General features: G+C 39.1%; 1 protein-coding gene across 1 annotated transcript in view; it reads right to left on the reverse strand.

Moving 5' to 3' along the window:
- LOC131523133 (connector enhancer of kinase suppressor of ras 3-like) overlaps nucleotides 1-22203 on the reverse strand; it is a 44906-nt gene that overhangs the window by 14367 nt on the left and 8336 nt on the right. Inside the window, exons 2-3 of the mRNA XM_058749221.1 lie at nucleotides 11334-11497; nucleotides 914-1116 (exon numbers count right to left, since the gene is read on the reverse strand). Of these exons, the coding sequence (XP_058605204.1) occupies nucleotides 914-1116; nucleotides 11334-11497 (367 nt within the window). The remainder of the gene's footprint in view (nucleotides 1-913; nucleotides 1117-11333; nucleotides 11498-22203) is intronic.

A 22203-nucleotide genomic window follows, 5' to 3' on the forward strand; every position in this document is an offset into this window, starting at 1 on the left:
CTTTCTTTCCCAGACAGATCAGAGCAATCATACCGTGTAACTTGAGAATATATCTATTTACTTGAAAGGGGAAAAACATAATCTAAAGAGAATAAAGCGATACTACATTTTGTTGGTCGCTTGGTATCCACTTCTGTGTTACTGCACCAGGGAGCTCCACATAGACCAAAATCTCAAAGGACTGAATTACTGCTATGGATATGTTGAAATGCCTCTATGAAAAAACGCAAGAGTCTGGGACAACCGCCGCAATTTTGATTTCTCCCATTTATATAAACAGTATTTACAAGTTGACCGCCTCTGTTATACAGTCTCTGGTCAACCCTATTGGAATTGTGTGAGGATCATTTGTTTGGTTTGTGGAGTAGCTGCCTCGCTGATTTTTCATATTTGTTAATTAAACAAAGACTATTGGAGTATGATTTACAAGAAAAGACTATTTCAGTCTTCAACATTTATCATTTATTTAAATGTTACTTGCCATTTCCTTGTAATTATATGTGAATTTACTAGCCATTTTTGAGTGCAAATAGTTTCAAAGTAAATCCTACACCAAACTGAAACATAGCTTTTGTGCTCACAAAAATCTCTCCTTCATGAGAAAGATGTGGTTAGCTGTGCACAGTGGGTTAGGAAAGAAAGACAGATTGTATCTGGTTTCAACTGTCTGCCCTGTCTGGAAAAATCTAAGTGCTGCTCATGCAAGTCTAAGTTTGTCCTTTGCAGTGAAATATATGACCTTACAGTGGATTAACATCAGCTTTAAGAGTAAAAACTCCTTATAAATCATCCGTGTGCAACACACCATAGCCCTTTACATGCTATACATCCCCATTACATAAATAAAGAAGCAACAGATTCAGAAATAAGCAATAGAAATGTGTAAAGAAATTATGAATAGGGATATTTGTACCTGTCCAGCCATGCCAGGAGACTTTTGGCTGCTCCAATAAGTTCAACCACAGAGGAGAGGAATTCATTTGGGAGCTTGCTAGACGTGTTGCTTTCATACGTAGGGCTCTTCCTTCGTTCTGATGTTGCAGTGTGAAGGCTGTTGGTCACAGCTCTCATCTTCAGCACCAGGTTCTTCAAGTTATCTGTCTCCACACCATAGTTCTGAGGAAGAAGAAGAATTATATATTTACTGTAAATTATATATTACTGTAAATCCAAAATATACTTTTTTACATATACACTTAGGCTGGGTATACATACAAATTATAAAACGAATTATACTTTGGGCTTAACATCATGAAAATTCACTAGATTCTAGCATATAGAAATTTATAAAGGAGACTTTTAGTAAACAAAAACTCCATAAAACTCTTTGAAGGTTGCTAGTTGTAAAAATGAGCTAGGATTTTTTTTTTTTTTTACAGTGCCTGCCACTGTAAACACTGTAAGTCTGTCCCTCCCTCCCAGCCCCATTTTCACCAGTGTTAAATTCAATATGGCATCTTACCTGATTATAGTCTATATATGGGTATGTGTCTAAACCACTCAGAAATAGAACCTCAGTATTTTCAGTATTGTAATTAGACACGGCATATAGGATGATGCCTTAAAGTTTAACTAGACAGAGTGGAGAACTGTATGTGGCAGCGGCAACGCTTAACACTGTTTGGAAAGGATTAGAGGCATAAACACAGAAGGCATTCATGCATTTAAACAGTTGACACAACACAACTGATAGGATAGAACAATACAGGGACTGTATTGTTTTCTAAAAAATGTTTTAACTTAATCTGTGTCTTAAATGCAGCACTCATGGCGTGAGGTATTGAAAAACAGCAAGGCACAAAGCTGAAAAACAGCAAAGCACAAAGCAACGGTGTCTGGTACACTGACCAACAACTGTTAATTTCATTCATTCATTCATTCATTCATTTTTAATTTTAATGACTGAGGGAGCAATAAATTTAATATGTCACTGAACTGAATATTGCGTGCTGCAGCTCTTCATTCTGCGGTTGCGCTGCGACCTCCCCTGGGCGCTTCAGAGCTTCTCTAAAAAAGTATTTCTAAAAGAGCAATATCTAAAAGAGCTCCACGAGCGACGGGTGTCTTTTTAAAGATGGCTTCCCGCTGTTTCTGGATGTAGTCACTTCCTGGCTTCGTCTGATGGTCATGATCACTGTGTCTCGTGCTTGGGCTATCAGCATGCTCTAGGCAGTACTCGTTGGTGAGTCATGTTCTCATTGCGGGAACATGACCATCGCGATGTTGCAGTCCAGATACCTCCTCGTTAAATGAGGGAGTATCCCTCTTGCCCGTCGAGTGCGTCTCCGCGGGCCTGTCATTCCTCCTGCACTTTGCACCCTTTGGTGTTCCAGGACGAGCTGGCTGGGTCCTCGGACAGGGCGGTGCCCAGGATCTCAGGAAGAATGGCGTTGCCTGAGTCAGATCTAGAGCTGACTGCTATGCTTTCCTGGGCCACCGAAAGTGTCGGGCTGCACTGGAGATCTCCTCCTTCTCCCAAACGCTCGAGGCTGGATGATTGGTTCCTGGGGGCACAGGCCGATCGCCGGCAGCCGCCTCCAGTTCCATTCTTCCCAGAGGTGCATCAGGAGGTGAAATGTATCTTTTTCTGCCCGAAACAGACCTAGCGCCTCCTCCGTCCTCACCACCCTCGATGGCGGAGCGGCCCAAGAGTATGTGGAGACGAGACGCCCCCCCCCCCCCCCAGTCGAGCGCGCTATTGCAATGCAGCTCTGCCCGCAAAGCGCCGCCGCCTGGTGGGGTAATCCACGCCTTCCGTCCAGGGTCTGTAAGTTCTCGTCCACTCTAACAGGCAAGGCTTACAGAGGTGCTGGGCAGGCCGCTTCCGCCCTGCATGTCATGGCCCTCCTGCAGGTCCACCAGGCTAAGGCGTTAAAGCAGCTGCACGAGGGTGGTGCTGACCCAGGTGTATTGCAAGAACTGAGCACAGCGACGGACCTCGCCCTGAGGGCGACAAAAGTCATGGCGTGGGCCCTGGGTCAGACGATGTCCACGTTAGTGGTCCAGGAGTGCCACCTATGGCTGGCCCTAGCGGGGCCTGGCTAGCGCTCCCCAGACCGCCTCGCTGGCTCACGAGAACCGTCAGACTTGGCTATGCGATTCAGTTCGCCCGGCGCCCTCCCAAGTTCAGGGGCATTCGGTTTACTTCTGTGCTGAACACTCCTGTCTTGCGTGCAGAGATCACGGTCCTGCTGGTGAAGGATGCGATAGAGCCGGTCCCTCCAGCTGAAATGAGGTCAGGGTTTTACAACCCTTACTTCATCGTACCCAAGTAAGGTGGTGGGTTACGACCAATCTTGGACTTGCGCGTTCTGAACCGGGACCTTCACAAGCTCCTGTTCAGGATGTTGACGCAGAAACGCATCTTTCAATGCATCTGTCCTTTCAATTGGTTCGCAGCGATCGACCTGAAGGACGCGTACTTTCATGTCTCAATTCTCTCTCGACACAGACCATTTCTCCGCTTTGCGTTCGAAGGGCAAGTATATCAGTACAAGGTCCTCCCCTTCAGGCTGTCCCTGTTGCCTCGTGTCTTCACCAAGGTCGTGGAGGCAGCCCTTGTTCTATTAAGGGAAAGAGGCATTCGCATCCTCAACTACCTCGACGACTGACTCATACTGGCCCAGTCTCAAGCACAGTTGTGCGAACACAGGGACATGGTGCTCAGCCACCTCAGCTGGTTGGGGCTTCGGGTCAAGTGGGAAAAGAGCAAACTCTCCCCTGTGCAGAGGATCTCTTTTCTCGGTATGGAGTTGGACTCCGGCAACCTCACAGCATGTTTCTCAATAGAACGTGCTCAGTCGATGCTGAACTGGCTGGAGTCTTTCCAGCGCAAGAGGGCGGTTCCACTGAAACAGTTTCAGAGGGTCCTGGGGCATATGGCATCCGCAGCCGCTGTCATGCCACTCGGATTGCTTCATATGAGACTGCTTCAGTGTTGGCTTCACGACCGGGACCCGAGATGGCATGGCGATGCAGCACATACCGGGTCTCAGTCAATCCCGTCCTGCTGTCAGACCTTCAGCCCGTGGTCGGATCTTGCTTTTCTTCGGGCAGGAGTTCCCCTAGTGCAAGTGTCCAGGCATGTTGTTGTATCAACGGATGCCTCTGCCATGGGCTGGGGAGCCATGTGCAACAGGCATGCAGCTGCGGGGCTCTGGACTGGGTCCCGACTGCAGTGGCATATCAACTGCCTCGAGTTGCTAGCAGTATGGCTTGCTCTGCGCCGCTTCAAATCGCTGCTACACGACAAGCATGTGCTGGTCCATACGGACAACACTGCAACCGTTGCATACATCAACCACCAAGGCGGTCTACGCTCTCGTTGCATGTCGCAACTCACCCTGTCCGAGGGCACCATCGGCATGGACGCACTGACACACAGCTGGCCTCAGGGCCTACACAAGTATGCGTTTCCACCAGTGAGCCTCTCTTTTCTGCAAGAAGGGTTGGACCAAAGGCTGTCTCCCTACACTCTCAAAGTGTATGTTGCCGCTATTGCCGCACATCACAATGCAGTACACGGAAAGTCTGTGGGGAAGCACGATTTGGTCATCAGGTTCCTCAGAGGGTTGAGGAGGTTAAATCCTCCACGCCCTCATCTGGTACCCTCTTGGGATCTCCCCTCCGTCCTGACGGCCTTGAAGGAGGAGCCCTTCGAGCCTCTGCAGTCAGTAGAGCTTAAGCTTCTGTCATTAAAGACAGTGCTCCTCATTGCATTGGCCTCGGTCAAGAGGTTTTTATTTTTCGGTCGATGATTCATGCCTAGAATTCGGACCGGGTGATTCTCACGTTGTCCTGAGACCCCGGCCCAAATACATGCCCAAAGTTCCCACCACGCCTTTCAGGGATCAGGTGGTGAACTTGCAAGTACTGCCCCGGGGAGGAGGCAGACCCAGCCATTGCTCTGCTCTGTCCCGTCCACGCCTTGCACGTTTACATGGACCGCACGCAGAGCTTCAGTACCTCAGACCAGCTCTTTGTCTGCTTCAGAGGACAGCAGAAGGGAAAGGCTGTCTCCAAACAGAGACTTGCCCACTGGATAGTGGAGGCTATAGTCTTGGCATACCAGGCCCAGGCTGGCTGAGTCTACCTCAGATACTTCCATATGTAGTATGTCCATATGTGTAATCTCCACATGGTACCTCCTTTACGCAGGATGTGGCTACCGTAGCGTTCCCCTACTTGGAGTACGCTTTCCCAGTGTTATCCAATACCCACTGTACGGAACAGCAGTGGCTGTCATCTCTGCCTAAGCCCTGTCCTATCTTCCATCCCAACTGGCGTGGGGGGACTTGCCGGCTTCCGCAGGGCACTGGAGGGGGTCAGCAATAGTGGCGTTTTCATAGGGATCCCATTTGTGTCAATCACTCTACGTGACTGACTGAAAGGGAACGTCTCGGTTCCGTAGGTAACCCTCGTTCCCTGAACGGAGACTTTACTTCAGGGAATGAGTGTTACCTATGTAACCAAGACGTTTCCTTGCATGCCTTTGAATTACAACACTTGTTTGATTTATAAACAAAACTGTAGGCTTGATTTGCCTCAGTACAGTTTGTTTGTAGTAGGCAAATTTTATCCACCTCTGGCATGCAATGAATGAAGGCTTGTCCAGTAGACGCAGCAAAAAGCAAAGAGACTGTATTGCACACAGTGCAGTTTTATCTATGCATAGAAGTACCATCCTTGGTGTATCAAATTCAACACCGCTTGCTCAAGTGTTTCATGATGTAAAGCAATTGGACTGTTTAAAATTTCACAGCCCTATTTAGACTCTAAAATTGTTTGGCAAAATGTGTGTTGCTTGATTTAGCTGCTAAACCTGGCATCCCCATGTGCTCCACTTTTAATATCTTGGAAAGGACACATCTGAACTGCAGACTAGAGTGTTCCTCCTGGTCTGGCAAATCTCAAGATTGCAAAAGTACTGCATCTAAGACAGATACCCCTTTTTTTTCCTGATAAAAAAATAAATAAATTCTATAGTCTACATCAAGACTATCTGCCATGGTCTAAAATGGATATGTATTTCCTCACCCTCATCATTTTCCAAATACAGTATGACCATTTTTGCTTGCACAATAAAATGTGGCATGCTGTGCCAGGGTTGATGTCAATAATGCAAGAAGTGTATGTATGTCTTGCATCCTTATTGATGTAAAATCTAAAGCAAAGCATTTTGAGGTGTAAAAAAATCATATGAACAAATTTTCTTATATGAATCATTTTAACTAATTTTATGGTGCTTTCAAAGTGTTGGACAACCTCTGGTCCACCTGCTTTTACTAATAGTGTAAATGTTGATAGTACATTTTGATAGTAATATTGGGTCAACTATTCCTTTAATCAGAAAGCTATTAGATGCATATTTAGTAATAGCTGTCCTGTGAATCTCAAAGGCTTCAAATTGAGGAACAGATCTTCTATGGCTCCATAAAAATCTTTTCAGCTGCATATAAAGTAATTCCTGTTAAATAGTTGCCCAGATTCACTGTAAAACCCAACAGTTAAATTAACTAAATGAAATGATTCATTTCACTTAAACATAACTAAAAGTTCACAGAACCTAATAGAAAAAAAAGTTACATTAATTGAACTCAGTAACTCATTATATTAAGCTGAACTTAAACTGTTTTTAAGATTTGAGTTAATATGTTTATACAATCTAATCAAATAATTTAGCTTAGCCAATTGTCATGATTTTAGCCTGTGTTTCCGTCTTGTGTTGTGTGTTCAAGGACTTTTATTGTATTGTGTTATTATTGTTTCTGTGTTCCCTTTCTGTGTTTAGTTCTTGGTTTGCTTCTTTGCTCCCTTCATCTGCTGTTTGTTAGCATAGCGACCCCTATTAGTTTCCATAATAATTAATTAGCTCCACAATCTCCTTGTTAACTGATGTATTTATGCTGCCTTCAAGTGCTATTGGAAATTTCCTATTTCCCACTTATGAAGTCGTGATTACAGGCTTGTCGTATTCGAGTGTTTAATGTCAGAAAGGATAACCATTGGTTGACAATCATAAACATTCACCGTGCACCGACAATCATATAAACATTCACACATGCAGTTTGCTGACAATTCTGGAATTTCGGTCAAATACATGCTTCTTTCACTGCTTATAAAACATACAATATGCTTCGAATGATCGTTCATATCTAGCCTATAAATACACTACTTTAGCGACAAGACAAAAGGATGTAGTTGTTGTGAGAACAGCATTGACAGCAGCAATGGTTGTCCCCTCCACCATATTTAAAGTTTATGACCCGCCCAACTCGGACACTCTGGTATCAAAATTATTTCCGAATTTCCCAGAACTAAATACAACTTGAGAGTCCCGTTCCCATCCAATTTCTGATTAGGAAACTCGTATTTACGATAATTCCGATAGCACGTGAAGCCCTGTGTTTCCCTTGTTTTTTTGTCAGTGTTTTGTTCTGCTGTCTTCTTGCTCCTTGTTCCATGCATACCCATGTTTATTGTTTGTCTTGTTAACGTACATTAATAAACCTTTTGCACATGGATCTGTCTCATGACTAGAGGTACTCAAATCAACATTAATATCAGCGTGTTACAATGGTGATGAGTTAATATTAATACCAGACAACTAAACGATCAAAAATGCTATATGTCCTGAAATAAGACAATGTTATAACTCCCCAAAGTGCTTTGGGGGTTTTTATTTATTGAATGGTATAAGGTTACCTACACCTGACATGGTTTGTAGGAAATGAGAGATTGGTTTCCTCCATCAGGGCATAGACAAAGTTCACGGTAGATACTCTCACAGATGGGGGCAGGAATTTGCTTCCTGTTCAGCACAAAATAGACTTCAGGACACCCCATCAAGGAGAGATCTGGAGTGCTGGTAACACTAACACGCAGCACTTTCTGCCTCCAGTACTTGGCCTGAGTGTCTTTAATATCATTTCCAGATATATGAGACAATAGGAGAATTTTTCCATCGAAGAGGCTGCTATGATTTACAGACAAAACAGATGAATAAGGTTTAGGGAAATGATCTGGAAAAATCATTAAATCTACAAGAATCCTTACTGTGATGCATTTCACATAATGTGTTACATCTTAGATTCTGTGTACTACTTTATTTTATCTGAATATTTCATGCTTTTATATTATTCCACGACTATCTGCAATACTTGATTGCAACTGATCAATTAGACATTCTGTGATCAAGCATTTGGAATAGTGCCTATAAAATTACTTTTAAAAATAATGGGTCTTTTTTGGTATCTATGGTTCTATGAAGAACCTTTAACATTCATGGAACCTTTCCATTGCACAAAAGATTCTTTATAGTGGAAAAAAGATTTTTAAATGTTTAATGTTACTAAAATGTTCTTCATACTAAGGAAATAAAAATGTAATTCTTTTAAAAACTGTTCACTGAAAGGTTCTTTTACGGAACTTTTCTTCTCATATAATAACAATTTCAACTCAATTTTTAAATATGAAGCTACAAAAATCGCAAGTGGAAGATATCAACAAAAAGGTAAAAACCGAGGATTTGTGGCCACTGCCTGCCTTTGATCCTAAGGGTCTGGGCCCAATTATAGCTTACAGTGCTGGACACTGGGATGTACTGTATCATTTACAAGCACTGACACGACCATCTGTCAAAGCAGCCAAGACCTTCTAAGCATGTCCATGTGTTCATATCAGGTCCTTGTATTTTCTACCCCCTACAGACACCAAAGTCTCTCTGAGCCATAGTCATCTCTCATGTAATTGTTCCTTTTTTCAACAACATACTGTTCTGTGTAGTAAACAACATTATTATTCCAAAAAGCTAGTGCACGCTACATGTTTTTCTCAAACATGTGTTCAAATAGCAAGTGACAAACTACCTATTTGTAAATTAGCAGGTCAGTGAAAGAAAATAATACTGTTTGACCAATATTTGTGTGCCAGGAAATGCCTTTAGAAATGTTTAATTGAAGGACTGCATACAGCCAGCCTGATCTCACAGAATTCCGTGTAATGACCACGGACTCTTAACCCCCGAATCTGTGGTGGCATCATGGAATCGCCGAAAATTCCGTGATGGGCTCACAGAAGTGATACCAATGTAAGTCAGTGACAGGCATCAGCCGTGCTCCACGCACGGATTCACTAGTTCAACACCAGCGCTGCATCGGACCACGTAAAAAGAGTGACTCCGATGCAGTTATATTTTGTATATAAATTATACTTTCACTGGAGCACCTAACCCACACCTACCCTAAACCTACCCACTTCTGAACAATATAAAACACACACAAGCAAATATAAGTGCAGTCACAGGTATTTATTGCAAAAACTGTCCATAAACAAGCAGTATAATGGCAATGTTGTTACCCAATATATAATTTAATTATGACCATAAAATTCCCAGTATCGCGTCGGTATATTGATGCTAAGGGTTATTTAAAGTGTTGAACCAGTGGATCCGTGCGTGGTTCACGGCTGATGCCTGTCACTGACTTACATTGGTATCACTTCTGTGAGCCCATCATGGAATTTTCGGCGATTCCAGGATGCCACCACAGATTCGGGGGTTAAGAGTCCGTGGTCATTACACGGAATTCTGTGAGATCAGGTTGCATACAGCAGTCACACAATAATAAATGAAGTTCTTTGAATGGATCTATGGGATATTGCTCAAAGAGATGCTGAAAAGAGGGCTGAAATTTACTTTACGTTTATGCTGGGTGTTCCAACAATGTATGTTGTACAATAACAATAGTAATGTAGAAACTGATCTATTATTTTTTACTTTAAATAATTTTGTTTGTCTGACCAAATAGGGTTATCATTTTTAACTAAAACTACAATTAAAACTAAAACCATAAAACCAAACAAAAACAAACTAAAACTGAAATAAAAAAATAACAAGAACTATATGTGACCCTGGACCACAAAACCAGTCATAAGTCTCACAGGTATATTTGTAGCAATAGCCAAAAATACATTGTATGGGTCAAAATTATCGATTTTTCTTTTATGCCAGAAATCATTAGGATATTAAGTAAAGATCATGTTCCATGAAGATATTTTGTAAATTTCCTACCGTAAATATATCACAATTTTTTGATTAGTAATATGCATTGCTCAGAACTTCATTTGGACAGCTTTAAAGGAGATTTTCTCAATATTTAGATTTTTTGCACCATCAGATTCCAGATTTTCAAGTAGTTGTCTCTCGACCAAATATTGTCCTATCCTAACAAACCATACATCAGTGGAAAGCTTATTTATATGAAAAATTGACCTTTATGACTGGGTTTGTGGTCCAGGGTCACATATAGTAAAAAGTAAATAAATACATAATAAGAAAACAGACTAAAATATAAAAATAAAAACTATATTTACTATATAATATATATTTATTTATTTATTTTTGACGAGATATTTTGTTTTAGGAACCCCCCCATTTAATAGAAATATGCTGTTTAGTTAACTAAATTATTCACATATAACAAAATATTAATATTTGCTGAGAAATGAAGATAATTAAAGGTGCAATAGTGATTTTTGTTATGCTGGTTGAAAGTCTTTTCACATCCCGATAGCAATCAGTGCTATCAGGCTAAAGTTAGCATTTTCCAAGAAGTCCTACTGCACATTTAACTGCAACTCACTCTGCAAAATGAGTTACGTCAGTCTACCTGAGGTAGAGTTAGGGTCTGCAAACATGTTCTGAGACACCTTCTGTTTCATTCTTACGCATTGCAGTTGTTTAAAGCAAAATGTGTCCTCCTGTGTGGCAAGCTCTTCATTCCGTGCTGCCTGCTCTCAGTAAGTGTGGTTTGGCAAAATGTGTTGACTGTAATAGTAGCTTTACTAGGTCTTGTGCTGAGTGTGGACTGGCAAAAACATGCTGGCACTTCAGGCCTGAATTGCTCCAGTAGTAGTGAATAGTATGAGAGGGAGCAATTTATTTTGTTCTTCTTTTTTTAATCATTTGATAAAAATGTACTTATTGTGAACATACACAAAACTCTTGGAGAGCCAAATTGAGCCTTATTACAGTTTGTATTTGTTTAGTTTAGAGGAAGGGGTAGGTTTAAGGCTAAATTTAGGTTTAAAATCAACACTGTAGTGTAATAACATTGCAATATAATTATATGTAGGTCTTATGTATGCACACAAAAAGGACATTGTATCAACTGCTTATGTACCGTATATACATAGTAGTAAAAGAAACTTAATATAAATCTGGTTAGTAAGTAAAGCTTAAATGGGTAGTCCTTAAATATATATTTCCAACAGTAAATATGTCATAAATAGGTCATTCATTTAGAGCCACAAGAAATGTGAATAATGACACTAACCAGAGCACAGAGGAGATCTACGGCCTCTAAAACCAGTTCCTGGTGGCCAATGCGGGCAATTCCCAGTTCCTCAAGGTCCTGATGGGAGATTTTCAGTAGCTGTTCTCCATTAATCTTCTCTCTCTCAAAGTTGTGCACATATTGTTGTAGACTGTCATCCAGACCTTCACATGAAAAGAGGAAATAAAACAAATTAATACTTTTATTGAGCAAGGAAGAATTAAATTAGACATTAGAATTAGAATTAAAAAGTGACAGTAAAGACAAACTGTTTCAAAAGAGTTATATTCCAAATAAATGCTGGGTTTTTTACAAAGAAATCTATAAAACAAACAAACAAAAAAAACAAAACAATAAATGAATAAATAAATAAAGCCTGGAAACCATTTCATGACTTTTTAAATCTGAACAGATTTTTAAAAATTAGGGCAAAAATCTGTAGTGTATTCCAGACTTAAGCAGCACAACTGTTTGAATACCATTCTTTTAAATTGTAATATTTCGCAGTATTGCAGTATTTTTGATCAAATAAATGCAGTTCTGGTAAGCATAAGACTTTTTTTCAAAAACATTAAAAAAAAACAAATACCAACCCTAAACGTTTGAACAGCAGTATATGTAAGATAAATACATAAGACATGTAGGAAAAGAGCTGCATGATTTCTATAGAAACGTGCTTCCTTTCTTGACACTGCAACAGGTGTGCATAGAGTTTCCAGACCCCATAAACATCATGTTGTTTTCACCTGTCTGAGTGTGTCTGTGTGTGCTTGTCAAGCTGTTTAAACAATTGACAGGTTTTGTTGTTTTTGCAAAGGGTCAACTATAATTACAGCAAACCTACTAACTCACAGAAAGTACACCTCAAAGGAAACTAATGTCAGCAGACTGGTTTAACTTGATTATTCAGGGCTTTGTTATGCCTTGTTCAGTTTCTTTACGCATTGACCTGTTTGGAAATGTTTATTTCCTGCTTTTGTTTCCTTTTGATGTAAATCAAATGAAACTCGGTTACAAGGATTTGCTGAGCTAGCTGACTCTCATCTCTGACTTATGTCTGACTCTTGACATGGTGACAAGAGAGTCCTACACCCAGCCAGATACACAATGCACTCAGTCACCCAGGCTGCAGCAGCAGTGAAGGACGTTGAAGGATGGTCCTGTGGGACGAGGGGGATGGGTGTTCACCCAGTCAAAGGCACTACAGAAAGAGCAGCTGCGAAGGTCTGGCCCTGTGCCCTCGGACTCAACAGCTTGACAGGCCAGACAAAATCACTGACCTTAATATTCAATACACAGTCCACCTCCATTTATCTTTGGAAAACTCAAACAAAGTTGAGGCTTTGCTATATCAGTGAACGGTCCGTTGTGCAAAGTACACTTCAGCATACTTTTAAAAAGAGTAATAGTTGTGTGTAAACTGAATGTAATGGTTTTGACACCTAACTGCATGTCATTCATAATTAAATGAAAAAGTATAGTTTAAATGTATATTAAATGTAATTAGTTTGAACTGGGTGAATGGGTGATACCATACCGTTTGGGATATAGCGGAAAAATTCTCCCCAAGATTAGTCTTCCCGCGATAATAACGATAAAGCCTATAGTTGTTGACACAGTTTTGCATGTGTATGAACCTTACTGATGATGCATACTGTGTATAGGCAAGCAGATGGACCCAGAATATAAACGCAACGTGCAAATTATAAAGAAAACAGAACCATTTAGCGAATTACGTTCATATTCCAGGCTCATCTGCTTGCCTATATAAAATAAGCATAATCAATAAGGTGTGTACTGAATTTGTTCTTTTTATATCATTGTTTTAAATACATTAAGGTACTTCAAGTGTTTTTCACAATGTTTTGTCGCGCTGTTTAGTGATTGCAAATGGCCAAAACTTGCATTTTGTTCACTTATATTTGTTTTATTCTTTTGAGAGGTGACCTAAATATTTATGGCTTGGAAACAGATGGAAAATTGACAGGTTTGTGCTGCGGGTCTATGGATATTTTGCCCTCAGGTCTTCGAGCCGGTCACGTGACTAAAAGCTATGAATTACTTCTGCGATGCATATGTGGAGTTTCAGTACAATGGCGCCCTCGGGCTTCAAGTATGAATTCAATAGTCATTACATTACATGTGTACTCAGTAATGCTCACAACACCAGGGTAAAAACAGGAAAGATAATACTTTTCTCTAAAGGAACAGGATTTTTTTATTTTAATTTTTTTGTATCTTAGTGGATGCATAAGTTTCTCTGAATTATCGTCATTGATATCGTTATCGCAATAAATACCAGAAATTATCGGGATATATTTTTTAAGCCCATATCGCCCATCCCTACTTTAGAATGTTTGTTTTGACCCACTTAAAGGGATAGTTCACCCAAATATAAAAATTATGCCATTTACTCACTCTCATGCCATGTCAAACCTGTCTGACTTTCCTTCTTTTGCGGAACATAATTTTCATTTTTGGGTGAACTATCCCTTATTATATGTAATTTCATAATTAGGCCTACTTCTATTGTTTTTGATACATGGTTAAAGTGTACGGCTGAATGAACTGGCAAGCATTTATGGTAAAGTAAAATATATTTTAATGTAATTTCTATTGAAACTTGTATGTCATGTATTTAAATATATTTATAATTACACATTTGTAATGATGAAGTTGCCCTTTAGCACATTTAAAACATTAACTTTAAATGTAATATTGAATAATTATCATCAAGTCTTTTACATGTGCTTTAGTATGTTAGTCAAAACATGTAAATAAGTTTACTTTTAAAGCATGACAAAAGATTAAAAAAATAATGATTTAAAATGTACTTCAAATAAAACGTTTATTTTTTACATTATTACAATGCACTTAACTACTTAAGTGTGTTAAGAAACATGGTCATGAAAGTGTCTCTCTTTAAGCACTTGATTAATACTAGATATCAGAGAGTATACTAGAAATCAGTAACTTTTTTAATTTTAAGATTTAAAGACCAATACAAATGTACATTCAGTACAGTTAAGCATACCTACTGGTAAGGTAACAACAATGACAACGGACATAAATTGCCAGAAAAAAGTGGCATAGTGTTTCAGTTAAGGTTGTTGATACCAATACCAGTGAAATTTCACAGCAAACACTAGGATATTGAATAAAGTCCTTCATTTAAATAAATAAATATTAACTAATTAAATCAAAACAATGGTATGAAGCCTAAAAAGTATTTGTGACCCTGGACCACAAAACCAGTCATAAGGGTTGAGATTTATCATCTGAACGTTGAATAAATAAGTTTTCCCATTGATGTATGGTTTGTTATGATAGGACAATATTTGGCTAAGATACAACTATTTGAAAATCTGGAATCTGAGGGTGCAAAAAAATCAAAATATTGAGAAAATCGCCTTTAAAGTGATCCAAAATTAAGTCCTTAGCAATGCAAATTACTCATCAAAAACTGAGTTTTGAAATATTTACAATAGGAATTTTACAAAATATCTTCATGGAACATGATATTTACTTAATATCCTAATGGTTTTTTTGCACAAAATAAAAATCGATCATTTTGACCCTTACAATGCAGGCTATTGTTGGCTTTTGCATTGCTACAAATATACCTGTGCGACTTATGACTGGGTCCAGGGTCACATTTGTCAATTAAGGCAGCTCTAGACAAGTTTTTAAGTAACTGTTCAACTAAACAGAAATAAATAACCAGGATAAATAACCAGGGTGTAATTAATAATTAAGGGCCAGATTTACTAACAGCTTACGCCAGCGCAAACTGTTTTTTGGCGTTAAAATAGTACTGCCAGGTTTTAATAAAGACGCGCAGTGAAGAATCCGGTGCGTTTCCACTGGCACGTAGCGAGCACAGCTGAGCGAGCATTTTCAATTCGTTCCTATGTAAATTGAGCATAAACGCTCCCGCGCGGTGCATTATGGGATTGAAAGCGGCGCGGAGAAAGCGTTGAGAGCGGCCGAGAGCATCAAAAAGGTTCAGCATTCCTCGATTTTATGCAAATATCCAGCTAAAAACGCCGGGTGACAACCAATCGCTGCGCATCGTTGGCGCATTGCTATTTTGAGGAGCTGAAAATAGACTGCGCCACAGACCAACTCAAACCTGTGATGCGTCCCAATGTACCTACTTATACTACGCCCTTAAAGTATGTACTCTTTTGGTGAAGAAAAAGTACACACTTTTGAGTGTGTAGAAGAGTAGGCAAGCTTTGGGACATACTATCACATCACACAACTGCGTGTTTAACTGTGGCATCTGTTACACGCACCCTGTCACTGTAAACTGGCCTGTCAATCAACTTGTCACAGTTAACATCCTCCACATTTCATTTAATTTAACTTCCTACCATATTGGAGAAAAAAGAAGTAGCTCGTTGATCTGCCAGTCGCGGGTCTTTCATGCGGAGAACTCTACTCATATTTTCTGCATAATGATGCATTTAAAAGTTAACGACCAAATGGATGTTTACAAAAGTTCACATTGCTGTTGCTGATGAAATATAACACGGATAACAATAAATAAATAGTTTTTACCAGTTTAAATGTTGATTATTAGTAACTCAGACCCCTTTTTGTAAACCTCTACCTAACGGTCGATCGCGCGCATCCTCCACATTTGTAGTTTTTCTAACGCTTTTTATTCGTGTTTGTAGTTCTGGACCTAATCCTTCGCCAAAGCGCAATGGATTGTGGGCAATTTTAGCCATTAGAGTGTGCACGGATCCACACTTCAAAAATCGACCTGAAATAGACCATTTTGGCATACTCTTTTCAACATGCTTTGTGACACACTTATTATAACCTCACATACTATTTAGGATGAACACTGGGACGCAGGGCTGGTCTAAAGTCAATGGCCCAATTATAATTTTTTTGTTGTTATTTAAAGAGCGCGTTAGTAGAAAATGCACCTCTGCGCGGGTCCACAACACGCGTTCACTTTGCTTATAACACACAGGGACGCGCAGCAGCACACAAACATGCCAAATATTAAAAATTAAAGGATTACAGTGTAAAATAATATTGTGTAGGCATAAATATAAAAATGTCATACACGTCATAATGGATAGTCATTGCATCTATCAGAATTAGCCTACCTATTTGCTCGCGCAAGACCAGATCCGTTTGCTCTCTGGAGACGCGTTCAGTCTGTGCGCCTTAAAATTCCGCCGTTTAAATAGCGAATCCGCCATAGCGCGAGCGCAACTTGCTCTTAAAGGGAATGGGAGATGAGACTGGTTGGTTTATTGCACATTACGCCCAAAAAAAACACCCATTACTCATTAAAAGAATAGGGACAACCCGTTTAGACCATGCGCCCGGGCGCGCCGACCGTTTTCCCCTGGATTTTTAAAAAGTGGATTAGGACACGCCCTGAGTGCACTTTAGCCTTGCGCTTTAGACCATGCGCTTAGATCATTAAAATTTTGTATTTGCGCCTGACCTTATTGAATATGCATTTGTAGGAGTTTCCCTTTCAGATGCAAAATTTATGGGAGGAGTGTATTCAAATACATCACGCAACGAGACTTACTCACGTTTGCGTTCAACAAATTACTGGCATTTGCGCCATTATTTAACGCCCCAAAAAAGCATGTCTTAAACTATTTTGCGCTTGAAATGGCTGCAATTGAAGGATGCACCGCAGAGAACAGTGCGCGCGTGGTAGAAGGGAGAGGATTTTTTCCACACATATTAATTTATTTGGAATGCCAGAAGAACACATTATCCGAACATATCGTTTGGCAAGCCGTGTTATTTTTAATATGCTTCAGGAAATAAAAGATGACTTCAACCCTCAAATAGGAGTCACGTAATACCAGGTCTTTCAAAACTTCATGCAAACCTTCATTTTTTGGCCTCCGGTTTTTTTTTCCAACGTACTGTGGCTTTATTTTATTCTTTATTTGCGACTACGCTAATTTGCGCTGCGCTTGGTATATTGCGTTGGTCGATATGTAAATGAGATGTTGCGTCTGTGTTCTTTCATTTGCGCAGTTGTTATTAAAGCACCCGCAGAAATTTCCACAATCATCGGCGCTGTTTTGGAATTGCGTTTTTGCTAATTTGCAAATGTAATTTGCCCTGTTTAGTAAAACTGGCCCTATGGGTGTAAGTCTTTTAAAGCTCTGTAATTCTAAAATTATAAATAAAACAAACTGATCAGGCTTTCGACTATACTGTAATGCTGAATGGCTTTCATTTGAATGAGAATGACTACTCATTTTATAATCATACAATTGAGACTACACCAAAACACAATGTCTCCAAGGACGTAATCTTTACAATACACACATATACAATGTACACTGTACATTTATATACACAAATAGACCTCAAAGAAATCAATAAAAAAAAATAATACAATATAAAATCTTAGAGTATCAGTGTATACTGTGAGGTGAACAAACAGAGTATGTGAAATGTTCTCAAAGAATGAAGCCACGTGTTTCACTGCTATTATGAAAAGCTGTTTCCAGCAGGACTAAGGATACATCCTAAAATGCCTGTAACTTTACACTGCTTTCAACAGTTAAACCTGAGTGCAGCAATGAAAAATCTTGGACAAAGTGTGTCTACAGATAATCAATACATTTTAAAGAGGTTAGTTTTGCTTCATGTTGCTTTTACACTTCTATGTAAAAGAGCTCTACTTTTTAAAAGAGGATACATTTACATACAGTGATTTAATGGATTGATAATCTTGGTGCCTCATTTATAATAATGTGTGTATAATGATCCTAAATGTGAACATATGACAATAGGCAATTTTTCAAAAGGCATCTCTCTTATAAATTGCAATTCATCCTAAATTCAAGCGCAATGTGTACAAATGCATCACCTCCACCTAAAGAACACCCAATTCTCTTTATTGTTCAGAAGTTCAATATTCATCATCAATGGGCAAGAAAATCCAAGCGTGCTTTCGGAAAATGTTAAATATAATATTATTTTCAAGAAATCTTTAATACAAATGAATTAATTTCAGTAATTATTGAAAAGTAGTTACAATTCTGCTCATTTGCTCATATAATTAAATGAATGCATATTTATTTCTACATTTAATAAATGTAGAAATCCTAATAAACAATGTAGAATTAATTGAATTACTGGCTTATGAGTAACAGAAAGTTAGTATGCTCTTTAGTTTGCATCCACATCAGAAATTAAAGTCTTTATAAACCCTACTTTGTTCCTCACCTGATGTAGGATAAAATCCACGTTATGTAAGCTCAAATCCAATCAGATGGGCGTTTTATAAATGAAGCCCCTAGTGAGGAAAACCACACAGCTCAACTACACCACGTTTTTTTCCCTCTACAGTTTCTTTTGTCCGAGACTTGTTAAAGTATCACGTTTCTGATCAAAATTGGATAATTATACAGTTGGCTCAGTCTGTAGTCTGTTTTTGCAAATCTGGCTCTTGCTCTAACAGACTTTGATGATCACTGATAAACCCAACACCTTGTGATCTGAAACTAAAACCTGCACATCTGTTCTAACAGGATGTGCCCCCAGCTTTCTGTACAATGCAGAGGCAACCCTTCTCTGCAAGTCTCATAGCGTAAGTCTCGCTCACACAGGCCCCATGTCAACAGAATGGCAGGCTGTGGTTCTCAGGGATTTGATTACATGAGAGAGAAAGCCTTTCCACCATCCAGAATGAAGGGCCTCCCAGTGGGAGTCTGACCTCCCTCTCCACACATACTCCATGTCCTCATATGCAGCCTGTACAATAGCCACTGCCACTGGAACTCTCGCTCGTTCTATTGAGACTTCCAGTAAACCTGCTGGGATTGAAGGAATGTCCATTGTTTTTGGGCGGTCACCCTTTGTGGGAATTCCACGATTCCACAATGGTGCACAATCTTGATAGACTTTGTTATTGTGAAGGCAATAATTAGAAAAAATTCTTTGTGTGAAACCTCTCATTAGATGCAACAACCAAATGAGTAAACAGAAAGTCACAGAAGGTAAACAGAGCACAGCAGAGATATGGTTAGTGTAAAAAATCATAAATCAAATAGAATATGCAGGTGCTGTGTGGTAAGTTCTAGAGGTGCACAGTTATGGTTAAACTGTTAACCATGATAGTTTTTGCTCAAAAAATATAATCACGACTATTAATCACAATTTCATCAGAATTATTGCACTTTAACATAAGCACAAATCAAGAGAACATCAACTTGCATTAATTGCTCGCAGATTTAGTCGCAGCAAAGAGCACAAATAACCGTGAGAAAGAAATCCTATGTTTATTTGAGCAGAGAGATCGCTAAACTCCAATTTACATGTTTGCTGTGTTTTCAGATTAAAATTTTAAAATTAAACTTTTAGTACAAAATAAACAGCACACAAATATTGCAGACAATTCTGCTTATTAAAATGAGAGAAACAGACATTGTGATCATGATTAAAATATGATTTATTGTGCAGCCTTATTAAATTCTGTTGCATGTCAAGATTTGGTACCTCCTAAAAATTGAAGGATCTAGGGATTATTTAATAATCCAGCTCCTTTTTTTTTTTTTTTTTAAATCATCACTTCGTCTCCTGCTTTCTGCTCTTTCTTGCCTTCCTCCATCAACCTCTCTGTCAATATAGTTTTAGGTACCAGAAAAAGGACTGCTTTTTGTTATCACACAAGACTTGCTGACCTGATTTTGGGTATCAGATAAAACGGATATCTTTACAAGATCTGGTAAAGAGATTGGATCTAATATTGCTGGAGCTGAGATTCAATTGAACAAAATCAACGTGATAATGTCAGTCACTTGTATTGATTGGAGCTTGTATAACAATCAATACTGTCCATCTGATTTGCAAATGTGCCTGCAGTTCAGCTTAAAAATCCACACAGGAAAGAAAGGCAGTTGGATAAGATTTTTTTTCACCCCTCATTCTTGAAACGAGAGACAAGAGGGACAAAAAGCTTTTAGAATGACAGGTTTTAAGAAGATGCTCTGGGCCAAATGGCTACTTTTGCTATTCTGTTTGTCATTTTAGATGAAAAGACAGGGTGGAAAAGAACTGGAAAAGTCCTTCAGGGACAGGAAACTTAACTGACAGGTTTGCTGAGGGTTACACACATCATCTGTGTCAGAATTTACAAGAAGGAGGACTAGCTCTGGGTCAGTGAGTTTAAAAATCTCTGTAAAATGTATTTGTAAACTAATACATTTTAATTTTTGCATACATAACCAGCTCTATATTTATGGCTTTTCTGATGTCGTAAACTTGCTCTGTAGCTCACCTGAGCAAGCTCAAAGACTTGCAGAAGCAAGCTAAAACGGCATGGTTGCTTCAGCAAATGGGATTTTATGTTATGTTTGCTTTTGTCATCACTATCAGTTAGGATTATGTTAAGTGTAGATGGTCTGTTCTTGATAGAGCATTAACATTTTAGTGTCACTCACTGGACACTGCATTTCCAATACAAACAACAGCCAGCATAACAAAACACGACCAGATTCATGTTCATCAGTTTTGGATAAAACTGTGTTGCACAAAATGTGCAAGAAACAACATGATATCATTTTGAAAATATGTTATAGCACATGCATGAAAATGCATCCAAAAAATTACGACCGATCAATATGTATTTCAATCCGCAATCCCTTTAACAATAAAGCCCAATGTTACTTCAGTATTTATGTGTATGTGTACAATGCACATGGCATGAATTTTCATTCATTCATATACGCACAACCTGATTTATACAAATTATTATTTTTCTTCAACGCAAAAGTAAGCCTATGGGTGAGACTTCTAGTTCATTAGTCGCTATAGGTAAATAACGAGGAGAATAACAATGTGCAGTAAACGGTAAAACTGTTTGCACTACAAACCAGTGTGTTCATAATTAAGATAATACATTAAAATAATATGATAAGACACTAATTTTCAATATCAAGCTGGACGCGGATGAGACCGGAAGCTCGACCCATATAATTTACATATGGCCGCGCCCATTTTTACATCAAGAAAAAGGTGGATACTTCTAACCCCACATACTCTTTAGTTCATCTGTATGCCTTGAATTCTCTTACACTAATTAGTTGGTCCACAAATGACACAGTCCTGTCCCATTGTTTCATAGTCCCCAAAAAAAAAAAAAAAACAAGTATGGAGACTGTACTCAGTACAATAATAAACAATAATTGTTTGTGTTAAGAGATACTCACAACAACTCATGTTCGGTTACATGTTGCATGTTCAGCTTTACATACTATACAGCACACAAAACTGAAGTATGCTTTGAGCTTAAACCAAATGTTCTCTGAACACTCATTTTGTAGCTTGCATCTATTTTTTTGCCCTTAGTCCCGGCTATTGTTTCACAGTTTAAGAAGAAACAGAAGAGATGAAACTACTGGAGACCAGTACAAAAAAATTATGTTGACAAGAGTATGTGAGGGGCGGTTAGGGCATTTTTCAACTCAGGTTTAAAAAGAGTACAAAGACATTTATTGGTCAATTCCTGAAGTGAAATAACACCAACACTGGACAAAGATGAAACATTCAAGTGCACAGGTTACTCAAATTAGAGTATACTATAAAACGGCTGAACATGTACACTAAGCATTCACGTCAAAACTGAGTTATACTTTTGGAATAAACCAACTGTGCTCTCTAGCTTGTGCATGCGTCTAGTATTATTTGTCCTCAGCCCCGGCTATTGTTTCACAGCTGAAAAAGGAATGGAGGAGACAGAACAACAACAAACTACTGGAGGATGCAACAACAATGTTGACATTCTGACAAAGTCATTTTACTGGTCATTATTCCTGAAAAGAAATGGCACGGACACTGGACAAAGATGAAACTTTCTAGTGAGTAA

The sequence above is a fragment of the Onychostoma macrolepis genome, chromosome 17, assembly GCF_012432095.1.
Source record: "Onychostoma macrolepis isolate SWU-2019 chromosome 17, ASM1243209v1, whole genome shotgun sequence".
Taxonomy (NCBI): domain Eukaryota; kingdom Metazoa; phylum Chordata; class Actinopteri; order Cypriniformes; family Cyprinidae; genus Onychostoma; species Onychostoma macrolepis.